General features: G+C 33.9%; 1 protein-coding gene across 1 annotated transcript in view; it reads right to left on the bottom strand.

Moving 5' to 3' along the window:
* The window catches only part of LOC132714467 (uncharacterized), a 41,799-nt gene that overhangs the window by 10,684 nt on the left and 6,651 nt on the right, over positions 1–24,464 (bottom strand). Inside the window, exon 2 of the mRNA XM_060697365.1 lies at positions 17,474–17,635. Within this exon, the coding sequence (XP_060553348.1) occupies positions 17,474–17,635 (162 nt within the window). The remainder of the gene's footprint in view (positions 1–17,473; positions 17,636–24,464) is intronic.

Here is a 24,464-nt window from a genome sequence, read left to right as displayed (position 1 = left end):
CTCCCCTTTCATGTGATGTGTTTGTTTGAAAAAGAAACACCTTTATTAATGTATTTGCGCAGCGTGGACAACCAATCAGTTTCACTTGTGCCATTTAAAATAGTAAGGTCAGTTGGAGCTGAACCCATTCTGAAAAATAGAGTTATTTAATGTCTGAAAGACGCAACAGATATACAGCCATCATATGTCATCATATACAGCCGCTTTTTGACATTGTGTTCTTTCATCTTATGCGGAACAGTATAAAATGGACACTCTGAATACCCTAAGTTATATCGGCCGTATCCGTAAAAACTCGGATAAGCACTTGTTGAATATGATTTGTCGGCCGCAAGGCTATTTGCCATCCTGTTCCCGGCACCTGCCGGACAAGTGATGTACTAGCAACGGCTGGAAGACAACTATTTGCATTTCTTATTCCGAAAGGCGTTTGAACTGCTGAACAAAAACGAGCATACTTTAGTTAATTAATTACATAACCGTGCAATAATAAGTTGTAGAATTGAATGCTTGGAATATTTAACATCGCGATATAAAAATTTATGTAGCAAAAAAAACTGAAAAATCATGAAAATGGCGGCTGTCTTCTAAGGGAGGTAATACATGTACCAATAAATAATGCCCCAACCCGGAACATCCGGCTTAACTGAACCTTAACATTACCCGGTACATATTTTACAAACTAAGTATATCTGCACACGCACAAGAGCATTCAGTGTGATAATATACCGCCATCATGGACGTCACACCTAATCAACGATGTAAAATCTTTAATAGCACTTATACACTAAGTAGGCAAGATAGAAACCAGAAAAACAGAATAGGTCATATGGAATATTCACCAGGAAATATAAATGTAAAAATGTCCTAGTTGGAGAACAGACTATCAAAAGTAGAAAATAAAGTTAACAATATAGAGAAATCATGCCAATGCCTCAGTGATGAACATGGCGAACGAAAAAATGAATCAACAAAAACAGAAATTTGATGTACAATGTACAAGAAAGCTGAATATAGTATTCAGACACATAAACAAGAGACGCATAAATGTAAGGAAGTGATACTAGACTTATAAGTATCTCTATTTAATAAGTATAAGTACACTATTATAAGTGTTTAGAATTGAGTACCACTCAAGCAGCAGCTAGGGGGCGTGAGGGATGATGCACGCATTCATTATCCCTCATGTACAGACTCAATCAAACCGAGTCTGCGATTCTCTTGTAATTTTGTTGTGATTAATGCTTCCGAGGGTCACTTTGTTTCCAGATTTTTATACTTCATAGTAGCAGGTGTCAAATGTTGCGTGGCAGCTGTAAAAAGTTGCCCCGTATTCACTTCAGTGTAATATTTTTTGTAATATTTTTCTGGTCCTTCGGGATCATTGATGCTACCACTAATAAGTGTTGAGAATTGAGTATCGCTCAAGCCGGTGCTAGGGGGCGTGAGGGATGTTGCACGCATTCATTATCCCTCATGTTCAGACTCAATCAAATCGAGTCTGCAATTTTCATGTAACTTAGATGTGATTAATGCTTCCGAGGGATCACTTTGTTTCCAGATTTTTATATTCCCGCTTTGAGAGTAAATCTCGCATTCTATGGAATCCAAAAAAATCACAAAAGATTTAGAACTAGATAGAAATTCGATTGAACATAGATGACACTACAAACATCACATTTGATCGTGCACATCGACTCGATGTAGGAAAGCAACGGAAAATACGTCCTATTGTGGTGTTTTCATAACTATTATTCAAGAGAAATGGTGCGCCTAAAGACTCTACAAAAATTAATAATCCCTAAAGAACAGTTGGGCTCCAGTTTACCCAAAAATACCGCGACGCACCTAATGCCTTCAAGTCATTGGTAGAGGTCGCTGAACAGAACAAACAGGCAGCACGCATCTCCGGAAATAAACTTTTTATCAAGTTGAACAGAAAAAAAGTCTGAAAATAAGTGTTGTTCGTTGATTGCAAGTTATGTGAACCACCGCTTACACGTTATTAGGAATGTCGTGGGAATTCGGACATAAGATTATTAGCATGGAATATTAATGATCTATGTAGAAAATTTTCAGATAATGAATTTTTAGAAATTATTTATCAATATGATACAGTTATTTTGTCGGAAACCTCTTTATATAAGCAAACGTGTTTAGATTTTGATGGATTAAGTTGTTTAAACAGGCAATATTGATATTTGTTAGAAAGAAAGATAGGGTTTGAAAAAAAAGCTCTATAGCAATGGGCAAATGTTTCTTATTAGTAGACTTAAAAAGCAAAATTTCAAATACAGTCGATTAATTTTGACAGATATATTGATAAGGATGATTAGTTATCTTGAGCGTATTCACATGCCTACAAGTGACTCTGAAGATAACGTGTTTGACGACTGATATAATTTTGGCAGTCTGCATCATACATGGGTTACGTATCGGTCGTCTGCATAAAGAGAGTTGGGAGGATTTGCATGTCATTCTCTTAGTAGACTATTTTTCTATTGAAACCAAAAGATATACGAGTATGTCATATAAAAACTTTGAAATGTCCAAACGAATTTTCTGATCACGCGAGCATATTTATACGCCCACAAAACACAATTTACGATCAATGATAGTAACCATAAAAAACACAATACTCGTATTATATGAGATACTTCTAATGTTGGTGATATTAAAAAAACAATAACAACAACAAATTATCATAAAGAGCCCCAATGAATTTTAAAATTTAACAGATATGATTAACTCTACAAATAATATTACCGCAAACAATATAAATATCCTCAATTGCCTTGGTTTTATGATGAGTGTTCTTGTGCAAGATTGACATTTTAAAGGAAATATAATATATTTTTACGAAGCAAACTATTTCACGACCAGAACACATTGAAGCAGAAACTTCAAACCAAACGCATTAATTAAATGAAATATAATACCGAAGAGAAACAAAAACTGTCGCAATTAAGTAAAACTAATTTTAAAGAATTTTTGTGAAAAATAATCAAAAACAACGTTGTCGCCTTATCTAAGAAGAAACCCTATAGAAATACAACGTACAATACATTCTAAATCAATTAAATATTAGACACAAATACTCTATTCTGGTAATTATACATTAATTGAAAAGAAAATGCTTTTTATAATGCCGCCAGCCGATTTTTAGCTACAAACCTGGAATCTCAGAGAAGGCATTCTTCAAAATAACCAGCCTGCGAATGAAAAACTGGCGTGAATCGTTGGCAACAACAACACATCCGTATTGACGATCATCGCATATCCCGAAAGGTAGCTAATTGCAGAGGAAACCAAGAAGACCAACCTGATGAGGATAAGAAAGCAAGTCGCCGAATACCAGAATATGATGAAGAAATTTGGAGAACAACATTAAAAGGACGAAGGAAAGACAATGGCGCACTTGTTTGTTTGCCTTGGAACAGTGTATTTGTCTAGTGAAATAGATTGGTTAGTATGCTGCTCTTTGGTGTGTAAATATGTCACAAGTTATTTTTTATAGTATACGAGTACATTTAAAGCCCTGTATGTAAATAGCAACGACGTAGTATTTAACTCCAGTCCGTTTTAGAATAGCACCAAGAAACGAACACTAATTCTGTCCCTCTTCGCCGGTACAAATGTACTAAAACAAAAACTAAGTTGTTTTCCCCCCTCTCAAGATAATTAATAGTTTTCACCTTTATAAACACTAAAAATGATATTGTATGTTGAAATAGTAAACCATTTCATGTATTTATTTACAAAGATATACCACTGTGTTCATGTACACTCATGCTATTTGTGTTGCTTAATGTAGATGTTTTGTTCTGTACTTGGGCAAACTATTGTTAGGTGTTACTTGATTTTAATAGATTATTTTTTTCGTATTTGAACTTATGAGCACATTCAAATCACCCGGATTAAAAGAAAACAAATACTTTGTTTTTCCTTGTACATTGTAACATGCCATTCTTTCTTCTAGAAATTGAAATTGATATGATAAATTTTATAAAACATGAAAGAAGAGACATACGACATTGTTTTTCTATAAAGTATACTTCATGGCTGATGATGTACTTGATTCTCATTTTTATAAAACAAACATCAATTTTGATTTTGTATTACTTATCTAGTTTTTAATCCTCTAATGATATATAGAACATTTGTTATGACATATTTTTTTCGAAGTGAAAAGTTAGATCCCAAAATGCGTTTAAACAAATCCGTAGAGATTTTGCACACAAAAAGTGATTATGCACTCCGGAATAAGCATTGAATGTCTACGTTAAAATGTGTATGAACCCATTTCGCATTAATTGATAGTTCGTGTCAATGAGATGAGATACTTATAACGTGTTTATGTATAAAAGTGAACATGATTTCCTGTGGGAGTTTGTTAACGTATACCTAAGTAATAAAAGGATATCATATTACGAATTAACCCTTTGATGTTACATTCTAGTGATTGATATGAAGTACAACTTGTAATATATTTCTTATACTAAAAGCAATATGTTGTCATATTTGTAAAGGCAAGATTAGATAATAAACATTAAACAATAGCATGACTTAAGCTGATGGACGATTGTAAGAAGCTTGTATGCTGTGTTATTTTTGATCAACTCAACGTGTTTGCTTATTATTTATTTATGTTTTTATTTATTTATATTTATTTTATATTTTAGTTAAATACATAGTTATATCACCAGAGCTTCATGGCATTGCTTTCGTTAATTAAACTATCAATCCTTCATCATAAGCTTATCAACAATTTATTTATCATATCAACAGAGCCATTAATGTCTTTTTAGCTCACCTGTCACAAAGTGACAGGGTGAGCTTTTGTGATCGCTTTTCGCCCGTCGTCCGTCCGTCGTCCGTCCGTCGTCCGTCCGTAAACTTTTGTTTTAAATGACATCTCCTCATAAACCACTGAGCCAATTTCATCCAAACTTCACAGGAATGTTCCTTTGGTGGTCACCTTTAAAAATTGTTCAAAGAATTTAATTCCATGCAGAACTCTGGTTGCCATGGCAACCGAAAGAAAAATCTTTAAATATCTTCTTTTAAACAACCCTAAGAGCTAGAGCTTAGATATTTGGCATGAAACATCTTCTAGTGAGTGTCTACCAAGTTTGTTCAAATAAAAGCCCTGGGGTCAAAATTGGCCCCGCCCCAGGGGGTCATTGATTTTCCCTATATGCATATAGTAAAAACTTAAAAAATCTTCTTTTAAAGAACCCAAAGAGCTAGAGCTAAGATATTTGGCATGAAACATCGTCTACTGAGTGTCTACCAAGTTTGTTCAAATAAAAGCCCTGAGACCAAAATTGGCCCCGCCCCGGGGGTCATTGATTTTCCCTATATGCATATAGTAAAAACTTAAAAAATCTTCTTTTAAAGAACCGTAAGAGCTAGAGCTTAGATATTTGGCATGAAACATCTTCTAGTGAATGTCTACCAAGCTTGTTCAAATAAAAGCCCTGGGGTCAAAATTGGCCCCGCCCCAGGGGGTCATTGATTTTCCCTATATGCATATAGTAAAAACTTAAAAAATCTTCTTTTAAAGAACCCAAAGAGCTAGAGCTAAGATATTAAGCATGAAACATCTTCTAGCGAGTGTCTACCAAGTTTGTTCAAATTAAAGCCCTGGGGTCAAAATTGACCCCGCCCCGGGGGGTCATTGATTTTCCCTATATGCATATAGTAAAAACTTAAAAATTCTTCTTTTAAAGAACCATAAGAGCTAGAGCTTCGATATTTGGCATGAAACGTCTTCTAGTGAATGTCTACCAAGTTTGTTCAAATAAAAGCCCTGGGGTCAAAATTGACCCCGCCCCAGGGGGTCATAGATTTTCCCTATATGCATATAGTAAAAACTTAAAAAATCTTCTTTTAAAGAACCCAAAGAGCTAGAGCTAAGCTATTTAGCATGAAACATCTTTTAATGAGTGTCTACCAAGTTTGTTCAAATAAAAGCCCTGGGGTCAAAATTGGCCCCGCCCCAAAAACTTAAAAAATCTTCTTTTAAAGAACTCAAAGAGCTAGAGCTAAGATATTTAGCATGAAACATGTTCTAATGGGTGTCTACCAAGTATGTTCAAATAAAAGCCCTGGGGTCAAAACTGGCCCCGCCCGGTGGGGTCATTGATTTTCCTTATATGTGTATAGCAAAAACTTAAAAATCTTCTTTGAAAAAACCCAAATAGCTAGAGTTTAGATATTAAGCATGAAACATCTTTAAGTAAATATCTACAAAGTTTGTTCAAATGAAAGCCCGGGGGTCAAAACTGGCCCTTCCCCAGGGGTGTCATTGTTTTTAACTATATGTGTATAGTAAAAACTTTAAAAATCTTCTTTTAAAAAACCCAATGAGCTAGAACTTAGATGTTTAGCATGAAACATCTTCTTATGGGTGTCTACCAAGTCTGTTCAAATAAACAAATAAAAGCCCTTGGGTAAAAATTGGGGTGGGGGCCTATATACAGGTGAGCGACCTCAGGGCCATCATGGCCCTCTTGTTTCTATGTGCATCCGTATATGTCCATGTAGCCTACATACTTTATACATTAACTTACCGAGATAAAAAGGCACTCCAAGGCATTTGAAAAATACTGTATTGCCTTGCAATTGATGCGTCTTCTTTCTTATCTATTTAACTTTATTTATGTGCTATTAAGACTAAAACGCTCCCTCCATATTTACGACAGTTATATGTTTTACATGTATCAAATGTTTTCCTACATTATGTCTAGATTTTTTAATTAATTATGAGATGAATTAATGCGACATAAAATAGTTTCAAGGATGGTGCTTCTAGTTAGTCTGTCGTTTAATGAGAGCATACAAGTAAATAAGAAAGCAATTATTAAGACACATCTTTTAAATTGCACAGTATCAGATTTAAATGTTTGCAAAATCAGATTTCTTAGAATAATGAGTGGCGTAATGTCATGCAATATTTTTGTTTTAATGGAATAGTCAGTAATAAGCTTAAAAAATTATAGAATCATAGAATATGAAAATAAATCGAAACAATTACACCACAATACGGTATTGTAAGTAAATTAAAGTGTGAAGTGAAAAGTGGAAATCTCATTCAAATCAGATAATCGTTTTCGCTCCGTTACTCATCGCCGTATAAAATAAACTATACCACTCCACTTAGTACCATTTTTTTAAACTTGACTACAAACACTTTTTATATTATTTACTATATTCCTTTTTAATCACGTTGATAGGTTATATACTTATATGAATTATACATGTATGTAGATGATGTACTTTGTACAAATATAAATAAAGTATATGTATGTCTGTCTGCCTGGTATAAGTGGAGCGACAGTTAGGATATGATGTTATGTGGTGGAGAAGCCTTAAGTTAAGTGATGCATATCATTTAATCGCTACAAATTCATCTTTTAAAAAGATTTTGCTCATGGAAAAATGTACTTGGCAAATATAATGTTTTCAGTATTGTAACAATTAACAAAAAGCACTACAATACAATTGAGTTTGAAAATTATTATTGATTAAATTTTATTTTAAATGGTATATACTGATAAATACTCTATAATACATTGATCAATGCAATTATTTATTTTGATAAAATATTTTAGATACAATACTAAAGATACAATATGGAAAGAACATTTCTTTGTTGCGCCGAGTCTTAATTGTTAGAACATCTTTTGTCTGAAATGCACTTGGTTTGCTAGATTTAACATCAGAAGGATCTATAAAAATATTACAAAATTTGTTGCTCAAGGCTTTAAGCAAAAATGAAAACTTAAAGATATACTATGCTCAAATTTGATATAAGAAAATAATTATAATTGCTACACAGTCTCTATATATCATCAAATAAACAGGTTTTGACTTTACACAGAGTAGATTTGTTCTGTTTAAAATTTCACACACTAGATTGGTCACAATATGAATATATGTAGTGTCGATTAAAACTGACAGTTTCTTTTAAAGATAGGAACAATTTACTTGTCCCGTAATAGAGAACGCAACTTATTCATAACCTCGGTTTCTTTTCAAAATTACATTTTGTTTACTTCCGCCATTATTTTTCGTTTAAGGCACACGCTTTCTTTTACTTCGTGACCATACGCCGCCTTTCATGGAATGGCACGATAGTGCCAAATTGAAGGTTCCATGATAACCGCCGTATGAACACATCTGCAGATGCTTCTGAATTCAAAATTTCACCATGTTCTTGTTTAAATGTTGAATTTTGTCTTAGCCGGTGCTAGCGGGCATGAGCGGTAATTTGCACTACAGTATCGTCCATGAACAGGCTCTGCAACATTTTCATTTTTGACGTTTTTGAGTTTCGATAGGGATTCTTATTTTCTCTATTTTTTAAACATAGTTCATCCGTTCTCTTATTCAAACTTGAAATATTCTGGAAGAATTTCATATCTTTGAATGCACTTCTGTGATTAAAGGATTTTACTTAAGGATATGAGTGTAGTAAATCTTTCACAAATGCCTATTAGCCAGGACTGTCAAAGTTGACCAGTTCATGTTTTTAGTCCTGGAAGGCTGACAGGAAAGAAATTTCTTAAAATGGCAGCCCTCTTAAACAATAATACGAAATTATAATTATACACACATTTTCATCTCATAATTATTTGCACAAACATAATTGTCAATTTTGGGTGACGTATTGTTTTTGCTTCGCCGTCTGTCTGTCCGTCCGTCCGCATTAAGCTTATCCGCCTACAAAGGTCAAACTACTTGTGGGATTTCAAGCAAACTTCACAGGAGTGATAAGTACCATCCCTAGTTGTGCACATCACAGGCAAGTTCCGCTTCTCTGCACAAGATTGCCGCCAGAGCCCAAAATAGAAAATCTTGTCCAGCCTTCACAGGTCTAACTACTGGTAGGATTTCAACCAAACTTTACAGGAGTGATCAGTACCATCCCTAGTTGTGCACATCACCGTCACGTTTCGCTTCGCAAAATATCTGCTAAAGCTAAAAATAATAAATCTTGTTCACAGTTCAAACTACTGGTGGGATTTCAACCAAACTGTACAGGAGTGATCAGTACCATATCACTGGCACGTTTCGCTTCGCTGCACAAAATAGCAACCAGAGCTAAAAATAGAAAAATCAAATACGGCCTTCACGTGAAGCCAAACAACTCGTGGGATTCAACCAAACTTTACAGTAGTGATCAGTACCATTCCTTGTTGTGCACATCTTCGACACGTTTCGCTTCACTGCAAAAAAAGAGCTAAAAATAGAAAAATCTTGTCCGGTCGTCACAGGTCAAACTACTGGTATGGGTTTCAACCAAACTTTACAGGAGTGATCAGTACCATCCCTAGTTGTGCAAAGTACCGGCACGTTCCGCTTCGCTGCACAAATTGGCCGTCAGAGCTATGAATAGAAAAATCTTGTTCGGCTTTCACAGGTCAAGCTACTGGTGGGATTTCAATGAAACTTCACATGCGTGACCATACATGGTTTTGGGAGACGCGTTTGTGACAAAAACCTTCTAGTTTAATGACATTTTCTACAGAAAATTATTATAGCCAATTAAAGCATACGATGACAACAAATATAATTGGAGAACTTAGTGCAAACAGTTGACTGCGTAACACACATCGCAAATTATCGGAATTAACATTTTGATTATTTTAATTGCTGGATGGCCTTCACATTAGTAAGCTCACCAGGTAAAAAATGCGTAGTTGACTTTACAATGTCAAAAGACATTAGCTTTTTCTTTAATAAACAAAGCAATTAGTGCTGCATTTATCTTTAAAAACATTTTCACTGTCATAAACGCTCAATATAACACGCCACTGTGTATTTTGTTTCCATTTTTGTTTTATAATATTGACATAATTGTGTTCGGGGTAAATGAGAATAAACAAATTATAGGCAATAGATATTCAAAAGGACCTGCTTGTTATTCTGGAAATATGGTCTTGTTTTACATATTGATCAGGAAATCAAAGATATAAATCATTTCCATAAATAACAATGTAGGGACTCTCGTGTCTCGCAGTATCGTTTGACATATATTGCTTAAAGGCTTAATATAGTATCTTCCTGAAGGAACACTTACAACGAAGCGTCTTATTCAACTGGCATTTGCAATTACAGGCAATTGCAGGCCAAAACAATCCCTTCTCAATTGTTTAAATGCTAGCACTTTAGTTATGTCTGACTTTTTGACTATAATAATGAGACAAATCATTTTAGCATGATAACATGGTTTTAAGGAACGGTCTTCTATTCAGTTTTCATTTTAATGAGACGTTACAGGTATATACGAGAGTATCTTTAGACAAGATGCACTTCTTAATTGCACAGTATCGATGTTACAAATTTAAATGTTGGTGAAAAAAATTCTAAAAATCATAAGAGGCCTAATAGCATACTATATTTTATGCATATTTTGTAACATGTTCCTTTTCATTAATAAGCATATTAAACAGTATAGGTTATCATATGAAATATGAAAGGGAATCCAAATTATTACACTACAAGACGTTAAGCTAAAGTATTTAAGGTGTAGTATTTCATATACAACAACATTTAAAATGTATTATTATGTTTTTGCTTATGCAAACATATACTTTGTTCTATGTAAGTTTATATGTTTTTTCCAGTAAAGAGACATTTAAACCAATACACTGCTTCAAGAATTTTAAGTACAAAACTGTTATAAATTTCGTGCGGCCCTTTAAATAATGTTACTTATTTAATGTCACAAAGCTATTAAATCAAAGTCGCCGAACATCAATTCTGAAAATCAGAAAAGCCACTAATTATCTATGACGTGAAGGAAAACACCGATAAAATAGATAATTGTCTAAAAACTATTAATTGGCTCTGTAATTTAGATTTTGTCTTTAATACTGTTCCCGGGAGAACATTAATTCTTCTATTCACGTATTAAGACCATCATCCCTTTTCCATCTATCTCAAATTTGTTAATTCTAGAAACATCTTTATATAGATACTAAATGACGCGACATCTACCTAATGAGGGTCCTTTAACAACACTTATAATACTCTTACATCAAACCTTAAGAAGACAAACGTATAAATCAGGTAATAACATGCTCCGAGATCGTGGTTGCATAACGGGATTGGCATGAAAACACATTAATATTGTAACTTTATACGATAATTTTACGTATAAAATAGAGAAAAAACAGAATCCCTAAAGAAAGTCCAACACAACAAAATTGAAAATGTTGCAGGCTCGGTTTGATTGAGCCTGTTCATGGACGGTATTGTAAAGTGCAAGTTACCGTCCACGCCCCCTAGCACCGGCTTAAGCAGAATTCAACATTCAACACGAAAATGGTGAAATTTTGAATTTAGAAACATCCGCAGATGTGTTCATACGGCGGTTATCATGGAACCTTCAATGTGACATAGTAGTGCCATTCCATGAAAAGCGGCGTATGGTCCCCAAGTAAAAGAAAGCTTTTGCCCTAAACGAGAAAACAATGGGCGGAACTAAATAAAATGGAATTTTGAAAGGGGATCTGAGGTTATGAAGCCTGCATATCACAGATAGGACGTCAAAAGACAACTATAAAAAGCAGGCAACATATCCTAAGGGTGATTATACAGTATTCAAGTAGGAATACTGGAACCACCCAAGTTGAAAATGGCCCAATAGAAGAAACTAAAAGTACCACATAACATGTATTCAAAACAATAATGTCGTGCTGAACGATCTTCAAGGATCGAAAATATAACATCATTGATTAAATGTACGGGGAGACTTTTTACAGCCGCCACACGGCACAAATAACACGGATGTGACAATAAAATAGAGAAAAAACAGAATCCCTAAAGAAAGTCCAACACAACAAAATTGAAAATGTTGCAGGCTCGGTTTGATTGAGCCTGTTCATGGACATAAGGCTGTATTTGTTTTGAGGCTAAAATAAGATAAACAAGATCAACAAGGAAAGGCGGCGTTCAATGAACGCAGCCCCAATTTGACCCAGCAACAAGAACCAGTGGCAAGGAGTCAGGCGGACCCCAAACAAAAACAGGACAGGCAAAGGCAGAGCACGGACAAGTTAATCACTAAATGATAAATAATTTGTAACTGATTAGGAATTCAAAGAAAACAAGTAAATGATTGACTATTGGCCCACACAGTCAAAGGAGAAGGGGACAGGAGAAGCTCATTTGATATTTCAGATATGAAATTAACACGACTATTATTATTTTTTACGTCAGATGTTCAAATTAAATGAGTGGATGTCTGAGTTAATCATATTTATGTTTTCCCTCAATTTGTTCAATCAAAACGACACAGAATATTACCCCAGTTGAAGGCAAAAGGCTTTGAATTGAAATGGTTATTTGTATTTATTTAATCTAGATATCCACTTTGAAATATATATGGATATGAATCATCAAAGTTCCTCAATCAACATATTTTTGTTGAGGTTACTAATGAAACAGCCGGTTGAACAGGGTGATGCTCCCCGAATAGGTTTTGGACACAGGAAGGTATACCTCTTGTAATGTCAGAGTTATGTCACAGATAAAGTTCAAAGTGTGAAAACAAGGTAGCGACCGAATGCGCGCGAAACGTCGTCACACTCATAACTGTATAATAGTTGTAAAATCCGACTTCAAATAACGAAGTTATGGGTCGGACACGATTTTGCTGCAATATCATGCTGTGACCTTGAACTTCAAGGTAGCGACCAAAATGTTGCGCGCGACACGTCGTCTGAATATGGTGATCCTTTATGTGAAATAGTTGTAAAATCCGACTTCAAATATCGAAGATATGGGCCTGACACAATTTGCTGCAAGGTTATGCTTTGACCTTGACCTTCAAGGTAGCAACCCAAATGTTGCGCGCGACACGTCGTCTGAATATGGTGATCCTTTCTGTGAAATAGTTGTAAAATCCGACTTCAAATAACGATGTTATAGGCCGGACACGATTTGCTGCAAGGTCATGCTGTGACCTTGACCTTCAAGGTAGCCACCCAAATCCTGCACGCAAACACCGTCGTCTCAATATGGTGATGATTTCTGTAAAATCCGACTTCTAAAATATATCCCAGTGAACTTAAATTGAAAAGAAAACTATATCTTCAGACGTTATTAGATATTTTTTAGATTTAAACATTTCTATCATTAACAATACTATAGTAACTAAAATCTACGATAAAAGAGAGGATTTTGATTTTAATACTGTTAACTATCCACATTTAGATGGAGATACATCATATGGGGTGTATATTTCTCAATTAATTAGATTTGCTCGGGCGTGCAGTCGTGTTGATGATTTTAATGAACGCAATTTATTTATTACTAACAAACGTGAAACTTCTTAAACAAGGTTATTGCTATTATAAATTGCGTAAATATTTTACAAAGTTTTTACCATCGTTATTCAGACTTAGTTTTTAAATTTAATGTAATTTAAAAACGTTTTTACGACTAGGTATTAGCAGGCCTGACTTCTATGGATTAACTCCCAGCAGTCATTATTATGCTGCTGACCGTTCCAAGGCGGCGCCCCACTGTGTTCCTCAGATGTATGTCTATGTTGTTTCATACTGTTTTGGTGACACTTTTGCTTGTGTCCCTTGTTGTTTTCTCGTCTACGGTAAGTATCTTCCCCATTGCCTCTAGTTTTTATTTCTTTGATTACCCCCCCCCCCTTCCCCCGGTCTCCTGTCCCCTTCCCCTTTGTGGGCCTATTATTATTTTCTTTGAATTCCTAATCAGTTACAAATTATTTATCATTTAATGATTAACGTGTCGTTGCCCTGTCCTTTTTATGTTTGGGGTCCACCTGGGCTCCTTGCCATTGGTTCTTGTTGCTGGGTCATATGGGGGTTGCGTTCATTGAACGCCGCCTTTCCTTGTTGATCTTGTTTTTCATATTTTACAAACTTCATAGGATCATGGGTCATAGTAATGTTTCTGCCGTCTTCACTAAAATTATCAAAAGGTTTATTAAAAGTGGTTATGGCCCAATTATTTTAAGGCATACCGCATGCTTGGTGTTCAACCCTTTTACAGTTGGACGTTACGCTTTCCTCTTTTAATTACAGCTGACGGACAAGTGGGATACTCTATGATGGACAGTTCTTAAAGCCCTTTGGGACTGAATTGTATTAATTTTCGTCTTCTGTCTTACTTCGTCGGGCCCTTGTAGGTGATTTTCTTGTTGCTCTGCCTTCCTTTAAGGCATCAAATACTTTGGTAAGGTCATTAGGCTGTACCTTTTTCTACATATTTACATAAGTTTGTATGTGTTTAATTTATTTCGTCTAATGTAACCATGGCCATTGTTAGAATTTCACTTGGTGGGGATTAATTTTATTTACCCTTTGATGTCATTCAGGAACATATTAGGGCTAAGAGTGAGGTTTGGCGCGCCTAAAACCGGTTTAAACTCCCCAGTGGTTTAACTACCACTGACCGTTCCAAGGCGGTACCCCTCTGTGTTCCTTCACGTGTTTTTCATGTCTGTATTGTTACTTGTTTTGGATGTGTACATGTTTTGTGGTGTCTGTCTTGTTGGATTGTCGTTGACGGTAGGTATTTTCTCAAGCCCCCTCTTACCTATTTTTAACCCCCTCTCCACCTTTTCACCCTTACAACCCTTATCCCTTTAATTCCCTTTTGGGCCCGTTTTAGTTGATACTATTTCACATTACATGTCCCACTCCTTTCACCCTTATGTCCACTCCAGGTTTTTGTTATCATGGAACCTTCAATGTGACAAAATAGTGCCATTCCATGAAAAAAGAATAAAGATCAACAAGACAAAGGCAACGAAGGGGCCGCTAAAGCTAAAAAATAGGGAAAAAAACTTTGATCATCATCTCCTACTGAAATAATTGATGGATGGTCACCAAACTTTGTAGCATTTTTGGGTAGTCTATAATCAAGTTTGCTCATATTAATTTGATTGGCCCCTTCAAGTGGCTACTAAAGCTTAAAATAGAAATACCTTTTAATGTCTATTTCTACAGAACTAATTGATGGATGATCACCAAACTTTGTCAGTAGCATTCTTAGTTAGTCTTTTATCACATTTGCTCATATTTATTTGATTGACCCCGTTTAAGCTTAATCTTAAATGCCCAAGGTCATGGCATTTCTTCAAATTTTTGTTAGACATTCCATGCTTGAATTTAATATTAGAAAATATTGAAAAAATAATGGACAAGCAGCTGTTTCTTGTGAGCGACTCAGGGCCATAATGGCCCTATTGTTTTGATATAGTTTTCAAATAGGCGTAATTCGCCATTTTTGTAATTAATTATCGCGACCAAAACAATGAAAAAAGCTATGTGCATGAAAACTAGAAGGTGAACATGTACTTTTTATTGTTTGCTGTGAGATAAATGTGTATATGTTTTTTATGAAATGCATTTATTTCAGGTGTGTGATTACAGACTAGTTGTTAGGTTTAGATTGTGACGCAGCCAGTTGTTTGCCTTCCGAGAAGCCTTGAAAACTGTATTTCCCCTTGAAATTTAGACATTGTAGACCACCATGTCTAAATTAGCAACGTGTGTCTAATTGATCATTAAAACGGCTACAACGTAGAAAATAAGTTATTTTAAGTGATATTACCATCGCAAATATCACAAAAATGAAGTTATCTATGCATACTGTGTACTGATGATTAAAAGTCGATGTCATGAACAGGGATGGGTACCATTTCTTTTAAAAGTAATTAATTTATTAAAAGTAAAATGGAAAGTTCCCAATTACATTATAATTACATGGATTTTCACATTGTTATTAATTAATTACAATTAAATATGAACAAAAAAATTAATTACAATTAATTATTTTCTAGTTAAACTGCTTTAATATGAAAAACAAAACATAGTTACAAAGCACACCAGATACAGAAAAATTTATTTTCACTTTGAAAATTTGAAATCAAACTCATCAGTCTGTTTTTTGTTCACAATGCCTTGTTACATTTAACAAACATTAGAGCTTCAAAGTTTTTGTCACTCGTTTAAGCTTAATCTTAAATGCCCAAGGTCATGGCATTTCTTCAAATTTTTGTAAGACATTCCATGCTTGAATTTAATATTAGAAAATATTGAAAAAATAATGGACAAGCAGCTGTTTCTTGTGAGCGACTCAGGGCCATAATGGCCCTATTGTTTTGATATAGTTTTCAAATAGGCGTAATTCGCCATTTTTGTAATTAATTATCGCGACCAAAACAATGAAAAAAGCTATGTGCATGAAAACTAGAAGGTGAACATGTACTTTTTATTGTTTGCTGTGAGATAAATGTCACAAAAATGAAGTTATCTATGCATACTGTGTACTGATGATTAAAAGTCGATGTCATGAACAGGGATGGGTACCATTTCTTTTAAAAGTAATTAATTAATTAAAAGTAAAATGGAAAGTTCCCAATTTCATTATAATTACATGGATTTTCACATTGTTATTAATTAATTACAATTAAATATGAACAAAAAAATTAATTACAATTAATTATTTTCTAGTTAAACTGCTTTAATATGAAAAACAAAACATAGTTACAAAGCACACCAGATACAGAAAAATTTATTTTCACTTTGAAAATTTGAAATCAAACTCATCAGTCTGTTTTTTGTTCACAATGCCTTGTTACATTTAACAAACATTAGAGATTCAAAGTTTTTGTCACTCGTATTACATCGATCAGGACGAAAAACTTTGCCTGCAATAAGAAACAGTCTCTCCACGAGTGTCGATGAGACTGGTAGAGCCAGATATTGAATTGCAAGCTTGGAAATTGTTGGCAGTCTAACATCATTTAATGACCAATATGTAAGAGGGTCAGACTCGAATTTTTCACAGTCTTCTGCTAGATATTTTCCAGCTCTGCGTTTATTCTAGAGGCATGTCTCTGGCGCTTAGGTGTCTGTGGAATGAAACTAAAGATGGAGGATTCTGTTCTTGGCTTTTTAGGTGGAGGAGAGACATTATCGGTAGAGTGTTCAAAAGAGTTAATATTTCCACGTAATTGTTCTATATATTCATTCTCTTCGTTCTCTTTCAATCACCACGTTAGCTTTAAAAACAGGCAAAGACAACGTTTACAGGACGCGGCCCCCCGACACACTCAAGTAGGACACCCAGAAGGCACCAAACAAAAACCTGGAGTGGACACAAGGGTGAAAGGATTGGGACATGTAATGTGAAATAATATAAACCTAGGATAAAGAATTGCTGCAAAGATATAGCCCTCACTCGTACTTCTTAAGTCTTCTCTCTGGGCAGCTTTTAATTCAACCATAATGTCCTTTCTTACTTCTGAACATTTTGCGTTAAGCAAACTTCTGAACATTTTGCGTTGAGCAATGAATTGGTTAAAAGTTTCCTAGTAGGTACTTTGTACTTGGGATCAAGTTTTTTCAGCTATCTTGAGGTTTACACTTTAAACTACTGAGAGCGATATCAGATCACCGGCGATAAAGGATACCAGGGCATCATTGATCATCAGTTGTATTGGATCTGTTGGAGAGTGGTTCTGTGATTCACTGTGTTCAGTCATATAGCCGTCACGTGAAGTCTGGCCTTTAACTGGGCCTTTAATTGGGCTTGCTGGATGCGTACTTTCAAGATAAACTTCACCATGTTTCTTCTGAAATTATACATAAAATCAACATTAAAACTGTTGTATTCTTGAGAATTGGTAATTATTTCAGTCAAAAGTCACTCGTTACAATCATCTTAAAGCTCTTGCAAAATGTATGAAAACTTTGATAATCCAATTATTTTATACAATTAAGTACTTAAATCGCTCAAAAGACAATTAGCATTACTAACCTTTAAATGAGAAACAAAGCTTGAAGTAACAGTTAAACTTCCTTCGTACTCTTAAGAGCAATGGATGCATTTTGCTTTTAAATTTCCTGTTAAATCCTTTGGAAGAATAAAATGTTTTAGTGCGGTGCGGGAGAATCATCCTGCCTGCTTTAATGAATGTAACAATATGGTGTTGAATCTATTTTGTAGAAAAAATTGCAAGATGAGTGAATTCTTTTGTGGGCCCTTGACTTCAGGCAAGTTTTAATCTTAACAATAGTCACCAACAAACACTTGCCAGTAAATACCTTAGGCTATATCAATCATGACAATACCCATGAAAAGCTACCTGTATTAAAATCATTGACAGTTGATCATCAATTGTCACTTCTTCGAAAATTATCTATATCAGACAATACAGGTAAAAACTATGCATTTTACCTAATTCAGATCAATGGTTAATGTGCACAGAATTAAGATTAATTGAATTTTATTGACAATTAAGGTGACAACAGACACTTTCCGTGGTACTCACATAAATGTCATTTAAACAAAGTTATTTTAGTAATAATTGTTATTTATTTAATCTTTGTGCATTAAATGTCGTTGATCATCATAAATAATAACATATTTGAAAAAAATTGCCTTTGTAAATGATTGATTTTGAATAAAAATCCTAAACTTTTAAATCGTCATATCAAAGTCATTTTTTATTTTTTTGTCATCAAACTTTTGGAAAATAACCATACTTATATTATCTGGGGAACCGTGTCTCAAATTTTTTCTATCGTTTCTCAAAAAAATATTACGTAACGTCAAACATTTTATGCGACTTTTTTCACCATACATATTACGTAATTAAAGATAATTAAGTCGCTGATTGAGCAAACAAAAATCCCTGACACAGTTCCCTCCGTAAATGAATTTCCTTTCATGTGCTTTAAACCGCATGTTAATTGCTTGATTATTAAAAAAGTTATGCCGATTCAAAGTTAGTCCGACCCGCATCAAACGAAGTGTCATAAATCGGCTGTTCTCTGTCGGACCCCTACGTTTCACGCTAAATAATTGCATAATGCACAAATATCGCACCAGAGAGGGTCACAAGTTGCGGTTACATACTCTAACAACATTTTATGACCCAGTGACATCTGACCAATTAAAAAGCTGCTGATTAATATCAGTTTATAGCCGAAAATTCTTCAATTCTTAACGTGATTTACTGTCCGTCTGGTATCTGTCGCACATGTCACGTGACTATCGGTAAAATTTGAGGCACTCAGTGGGGGGAAATGGACGCATTTGCGCACCGCTAGCGGGGTATTTAATTGTTTCCTTTTTGAAGTTTATTATTATTATCATCAGCATTATTATTGTATTATACCAGTGTCACTCTGCCTGTGTATTCGTGTATGAAATTCCGTTAAAATATAAAATAAATATAACAAAAAACTGTGCTTCTGACAGTCTTTTAAAGTCCATGGTAGATGTACAAATAAGAACGGGATATTATATATTTTTTCCACCAAATTGATAATGCTTCACATATTTTAATAGAAATAAAAGGTATTACTCGATCATTATGATCTGGCCTTCTTGACTTCTATTATGAATATCATCTATGCACGGCATAGAGATCCAGTTTCTACCGGGATAGACAATAAATTTCATACTTTGTAGTACTGTGTCCGATTTACTAGCGAACAATTTATTTTCACTGAGAATATATTTTAATATCTTTTTTTATTCATAGAGAAATAATCATCCTTAGACAATCTAAAATGGTTTAGAAATTTGTCAGGGACACCTTACCACAAGTCATATAGGCGTTCACATAAAAAATGTTGTCTGTTTTTGTTGTTGTTTTACTTGACATTGTTAGAAAACGAGGTTGAATGTAAAGTAAGCCCTTGAATCCGTACAAAAGTCTATCAACTCAATGTAATATCTATCAGATTAACGGGACAGACAAATTATTTTCACACATTATGGATATTTTAGCAACTACATATTTAATCAACCCCGTGGTCGTGCGATTTGCCGCTATGCTTAATTATTTATGTTTCATACATTGGCCGACAATTTCTTAATTTATAAAAAAGGCTAAATGTTGAGATATTCATAAAAGATGTACGGTAGTTGTACGATACATGTATTACGAGAAGTATGGACCAGTATGGACCTGTAATTCACGGATGTATGGAACTACCGATTTCCCTCATTGATGCCTCAACAGGGGGCGGAGCGTTATCGATAATTGACATGTTACGCGAATAGCAGATACAAATAGTATAGGTACCGTTTTAAAACGTTTAAAAACCCATTTTTTTGGACTAACTGCTTCCAAAATTAAATCACGAATGTGTTCAGAAAAGGTTGATAAATCTACTTAGCAAAATATCTCATTTTAGGTATTTTCAGTGATAATTGACTCCGTCACCTTAATGAAGAATTTCGCAAAGTAATTAAATAATTACAATTATAGTAATTGAGTTTTGGCCTAATTAACAAATAGTTTTAATTATATGATTTTTCATACTTAATTGTAATAATTTATTAATTAAATTATAAATGTAATTGTACCCATCCCTTGTCATGAAGTAGAGATGTTTTCTTTGATACTTTAGTAGTTTCCGATTACGGGGTTTATTTTCGAACGTAAAATGGGTATGGTCGTTACAATACCATGCTTATTTTCACGAAATCTGAAAATGTATCAAAAGGAAAATATTGTAGAATGAACAATAAAAGCAATTAACACATTTCAAATGGCACTGAAAATCCGCGTAAAGTATCAAAAAAGGTCAAAATATACAAAAAATAACCCTTACTGGGATAGTCACGCATCATAAATGGTAAAAAATACTGTTAAACCAGTTTTTGTTCGCACAAAAATGTAAATTATTACTTAAATCATTTAATTGAATCTTTTTAATTTTATTAAAATCTTAGTGCATTTTAAATCATTTACTTGCATCTTTTTAATTTTCTTAAAATCTTAGTGCATTTTTCTCAGGTTTGATAATCTCGAGGCATGCAGCTATAACGAATATTTGACAAGGTTTTGTAACATAAACAAAACATTAAGTGATTCTATGACAGGGTCGAATTTACGCCATACATCGATGATATTGTATATCTTATCATCTTTTATAACTAAATCTTTATTAAAGGCCCTTTTTATATCGGTTCCCTTTTCTATATGCTACGCAACACGTTGCAAAGGTGGGAACCCGCGTAGAAAAATAGTCCGTCACTTCCATAGATAGTACCGTATTCGTCACTAACATAATATGGATTTTTTCTGTTCGCTTTAGCGCTTCAAAATTTGCATGTATTGTCAGGAAAAAAATTATATTCCTATAGTATGAAGCCTATTTATGACAAAAACTAATTTGTACAAAATACCATCAGCAATATAAGTAGGAAACTCAATATTTTCATGTGTGTAATAAAGTTAAACTTGTTTAGATTTTATGCAGTATGCTTACGAAATCACACCCAATTGCAAACTTTGTTTCCTTACTGAATATAAGTACTCTATAAAGAGGTGGTTTTGCATTAGGGCATCTAATACCTTAGGTCAATTAAGGCGTGGAATGCAGTTGACATCTAATCCCGAAAAAAACTACTGAAGGAATTTGTAGTAATAAATTACTTGTGGCATCTTTTAGAGTGTAACTTATTTAATCTCACATAACCATTACACTATTACACCGAAGACGCCAACATCAATATATCGAATCTTAGATATTAGGAAAGCGACAAATTAACTTCGAAGTGGAGAAAAATACCGACAAAATGTTCATTGTCTAATAGCTTTTAATTAGCTTTTCGTTATTTGTACTCTTCCCTAGAGAATATTGATTCTTCTTCTCACGTTTTAATTCCATCATCTCCTTAACATTTTGTTCTAGAAACATCTTTATATAGATACTAAATGACGCGACTAATGAGAGTCCTTTAACAATCCTAACAATTCTCTTACATCAACTCTTAAGAAGACAAACGTATAAATCAGGTAATTACATGCTCTGAGATCGTGACTGCATAATGATAATGACGAGATTGACATGAAAACATGGTGATACTGTAACCCCATACCATACTTATTGTGTATAAAGGTGTATATTTGCAATTGGGAACTTATTATAGAGAATTCATTGATTACTCGGGTGATGTTTAAAATGACAAAATGTAAAGTACCTGAATTTACTCTATGATTGGCATAATGTCACTTTAATTATATTCTAAATCATTTCAATCCCGGTTCTTTTTCCCGTTGCCTTGAAATTGAAGTGTTTTTATAGAAACTTTATATATTAAAAAAGTTATGTTCCTTTTAAGAAAATATTTTAAGTTAATTACAAACTAGAGTATTAGAGGTTAGTGCAGAAAGTGTTAATAGTTTTGGACTGTGTAACAAATGAACATCTTTATACTTTACGACCTTCACCCCTGTAAGGCCGTCAGGTACAAAATACATACTTGTTATTGACTTTAAAATGTCATAGAATTAAAGCTTTTCTTTTATAAACAAAGCAATTTATTTTGCAATTATCATACCTTGTTACTGACGTAAACGTTATATGTCACTTATTACTGAATGTCTTCTATATTCTTGGCATAATTATATTCGGTGGAAAATGAAGTAATACTTAGAAATGCAGTCAAAAAATATCATAAGTCATGTTGTTTATGATGGAAATATGATATGTTTATGAATATAAATCAACAATTTACAAATAAAAATCAATTGCATAAATGTCAATGAAAACACGAAGGAACTCTTGTGTAATTTGTCTCTTGTTAAGTAAACCGTTTTAAAGAGTAATATCTACTATGCCGGGTCGCGCCAACTTGACAAAATAACAATTTCCTTTAAATATTTGTAAAATATTTGTTCAATATGTTTTAGCAGCCGTTTGCGCTAAATCACTTCTATAAATTTGATTGCCTTAAAAAGTAGTTGATAGCTTGCTTGCTGAAATGCTCTTTCCGGCAATAGATTTTCTTTGATTCGGCGTTCCGCTGTACGATGCCAGAGTTATTTTCGAAGTCTTTATTATGGTATATACACGGTGTTGAGGTCTGAAAAGGGAACCGTATAATAAGATGTAGGTAAATTAATCTTACAACAGATTGTATAATATTTGTTCCTTATATCATAATTAAGGCTATAGGAGAAAAAATCTTCTATTACGTCGTCGCTAGTTTAAAAGGTACAAAACAATCATAAGAAAGGCAGAAATTCGGAACAATTTGATAAAATTAGAGTAGATGCAATCCTCTTTATGAAATGATTTGCGGTTTTATTATTATCACAAAAGTAAATAGAGAAAAACAGAAAAAAAGAAAGCCAAACACGGCAAAATTGAAAATTTTGCAGGCTCGGTTTGAGTGAGCCTGTTCATGGACTGTAGTGGTAGTCACGTGCCCTAGCACCAGCTTAAGCAGAATTCAACATTTAACATTGACTGGTAAAATTTATATTTTTTAAACATTCGCAGATGTGTTCATAAGGCAGTGATCGCGGAAAAATCAATGTGGCACATTATTTAGTTCTTCAAAAATGCCTGTTTTCTATTTGATAGATTCCTAATTTGATTTTATTAACCAAAATATGTTACATTCGGTGTTGAACCAGACAAACAAGCAGACATATAAATTCAGAAAGTTGTTTGTCTTGCTGGTGTATTAAGGATTTTGTCTAATAGCATACTACAAAAGGTATTTCCTTCTTCGAGGTCGTAAAGAGATAATATTTTCGTGATTTCTTAAAAGCATTCCGTACAAGTTGTCATGTAACTTGACATTTATTGGGCTTTTATTATTACAATTCATACTATATTTTATGTGTGTTCATTACGTTATTCCAAAAAGAGTAAGTGGAGTTGGTAGGGGTCTAATGCGTTATATCGAGAATTATTGTAGTTTCAGTTTTCATGGGAACAATTAAAGTCAATGTTTTTGTTTGTTTATCTTCATACATATGGGAGGGGCATTTAGATTTACCCTTGTGCGTCCGTTTTCATGTTGTATAGCACGTAGCTCAAAAAATATTTGTCCTAGAGTCATGAAACTTTACAGGATAAGGGTCAGCATGTGTAGTTTTACATATGGGTGTTTGCGTGTGGATTTATTCAACATTTGTAGAGTTATTGCCCATACCTAAGTAACCATTTGCAATTTTAAACTTGTGTCGCACGTAGCTCAAAAAGTATTTTATCTAGGATGATGAAACTTTACATGAATGTTTATAAGTATTTAAAGCTGTGTTCTTGGTGTTTTCTTGTAGAATTATTCTGTTTTGTCATTGACATGTTTTGTTATTGTCATAGACTTAGTAAAAAAATTGAATTTGTGTCGTGCGTAGCTCAAAAAGTTCTTTCCTTGAGTCATGAGACTTAACAGGAATGTTGACCAGCATGTGTAGTTGAGCATCAGAGATTTCGGTTGTGAATTTATTTTGAATCTCTAGAGTGATTGCTCTTGAATTAGTAACAATTTGCAATTTTCAACATTTTTCGTGCGTAGCTCAAAAAGTATTTGACCTAGAGTCAGGGAAATGTTGATCGGCATGTGTAGTTTTGCACTTGGGGGTTTAAATGTAGATGTATTCAGTATTTGTAGAGTAATTGCCTTTGACTTAGTAAAACCCGTTC

This window comes from Ruditapes philippinarum, unplaced genomic scaffold (genome assembly GCF_026571515.1).
Source record: "Ruditapes philippinarum isolate M1 unplaced genomic scaffold, ASM2657151v2 ctg12_1_1_1_1, whole genome shotgun sequence".
Lineage (NCBI taxonomy): Eukaryota > Metazoa > Mollusca > Bivalvia > Venerida > Veneridae > Ruditapes > Ruditapes philippinarum.
This window is presented reverse-complemented; position numbering and strand designations above follow the sequence as displayed.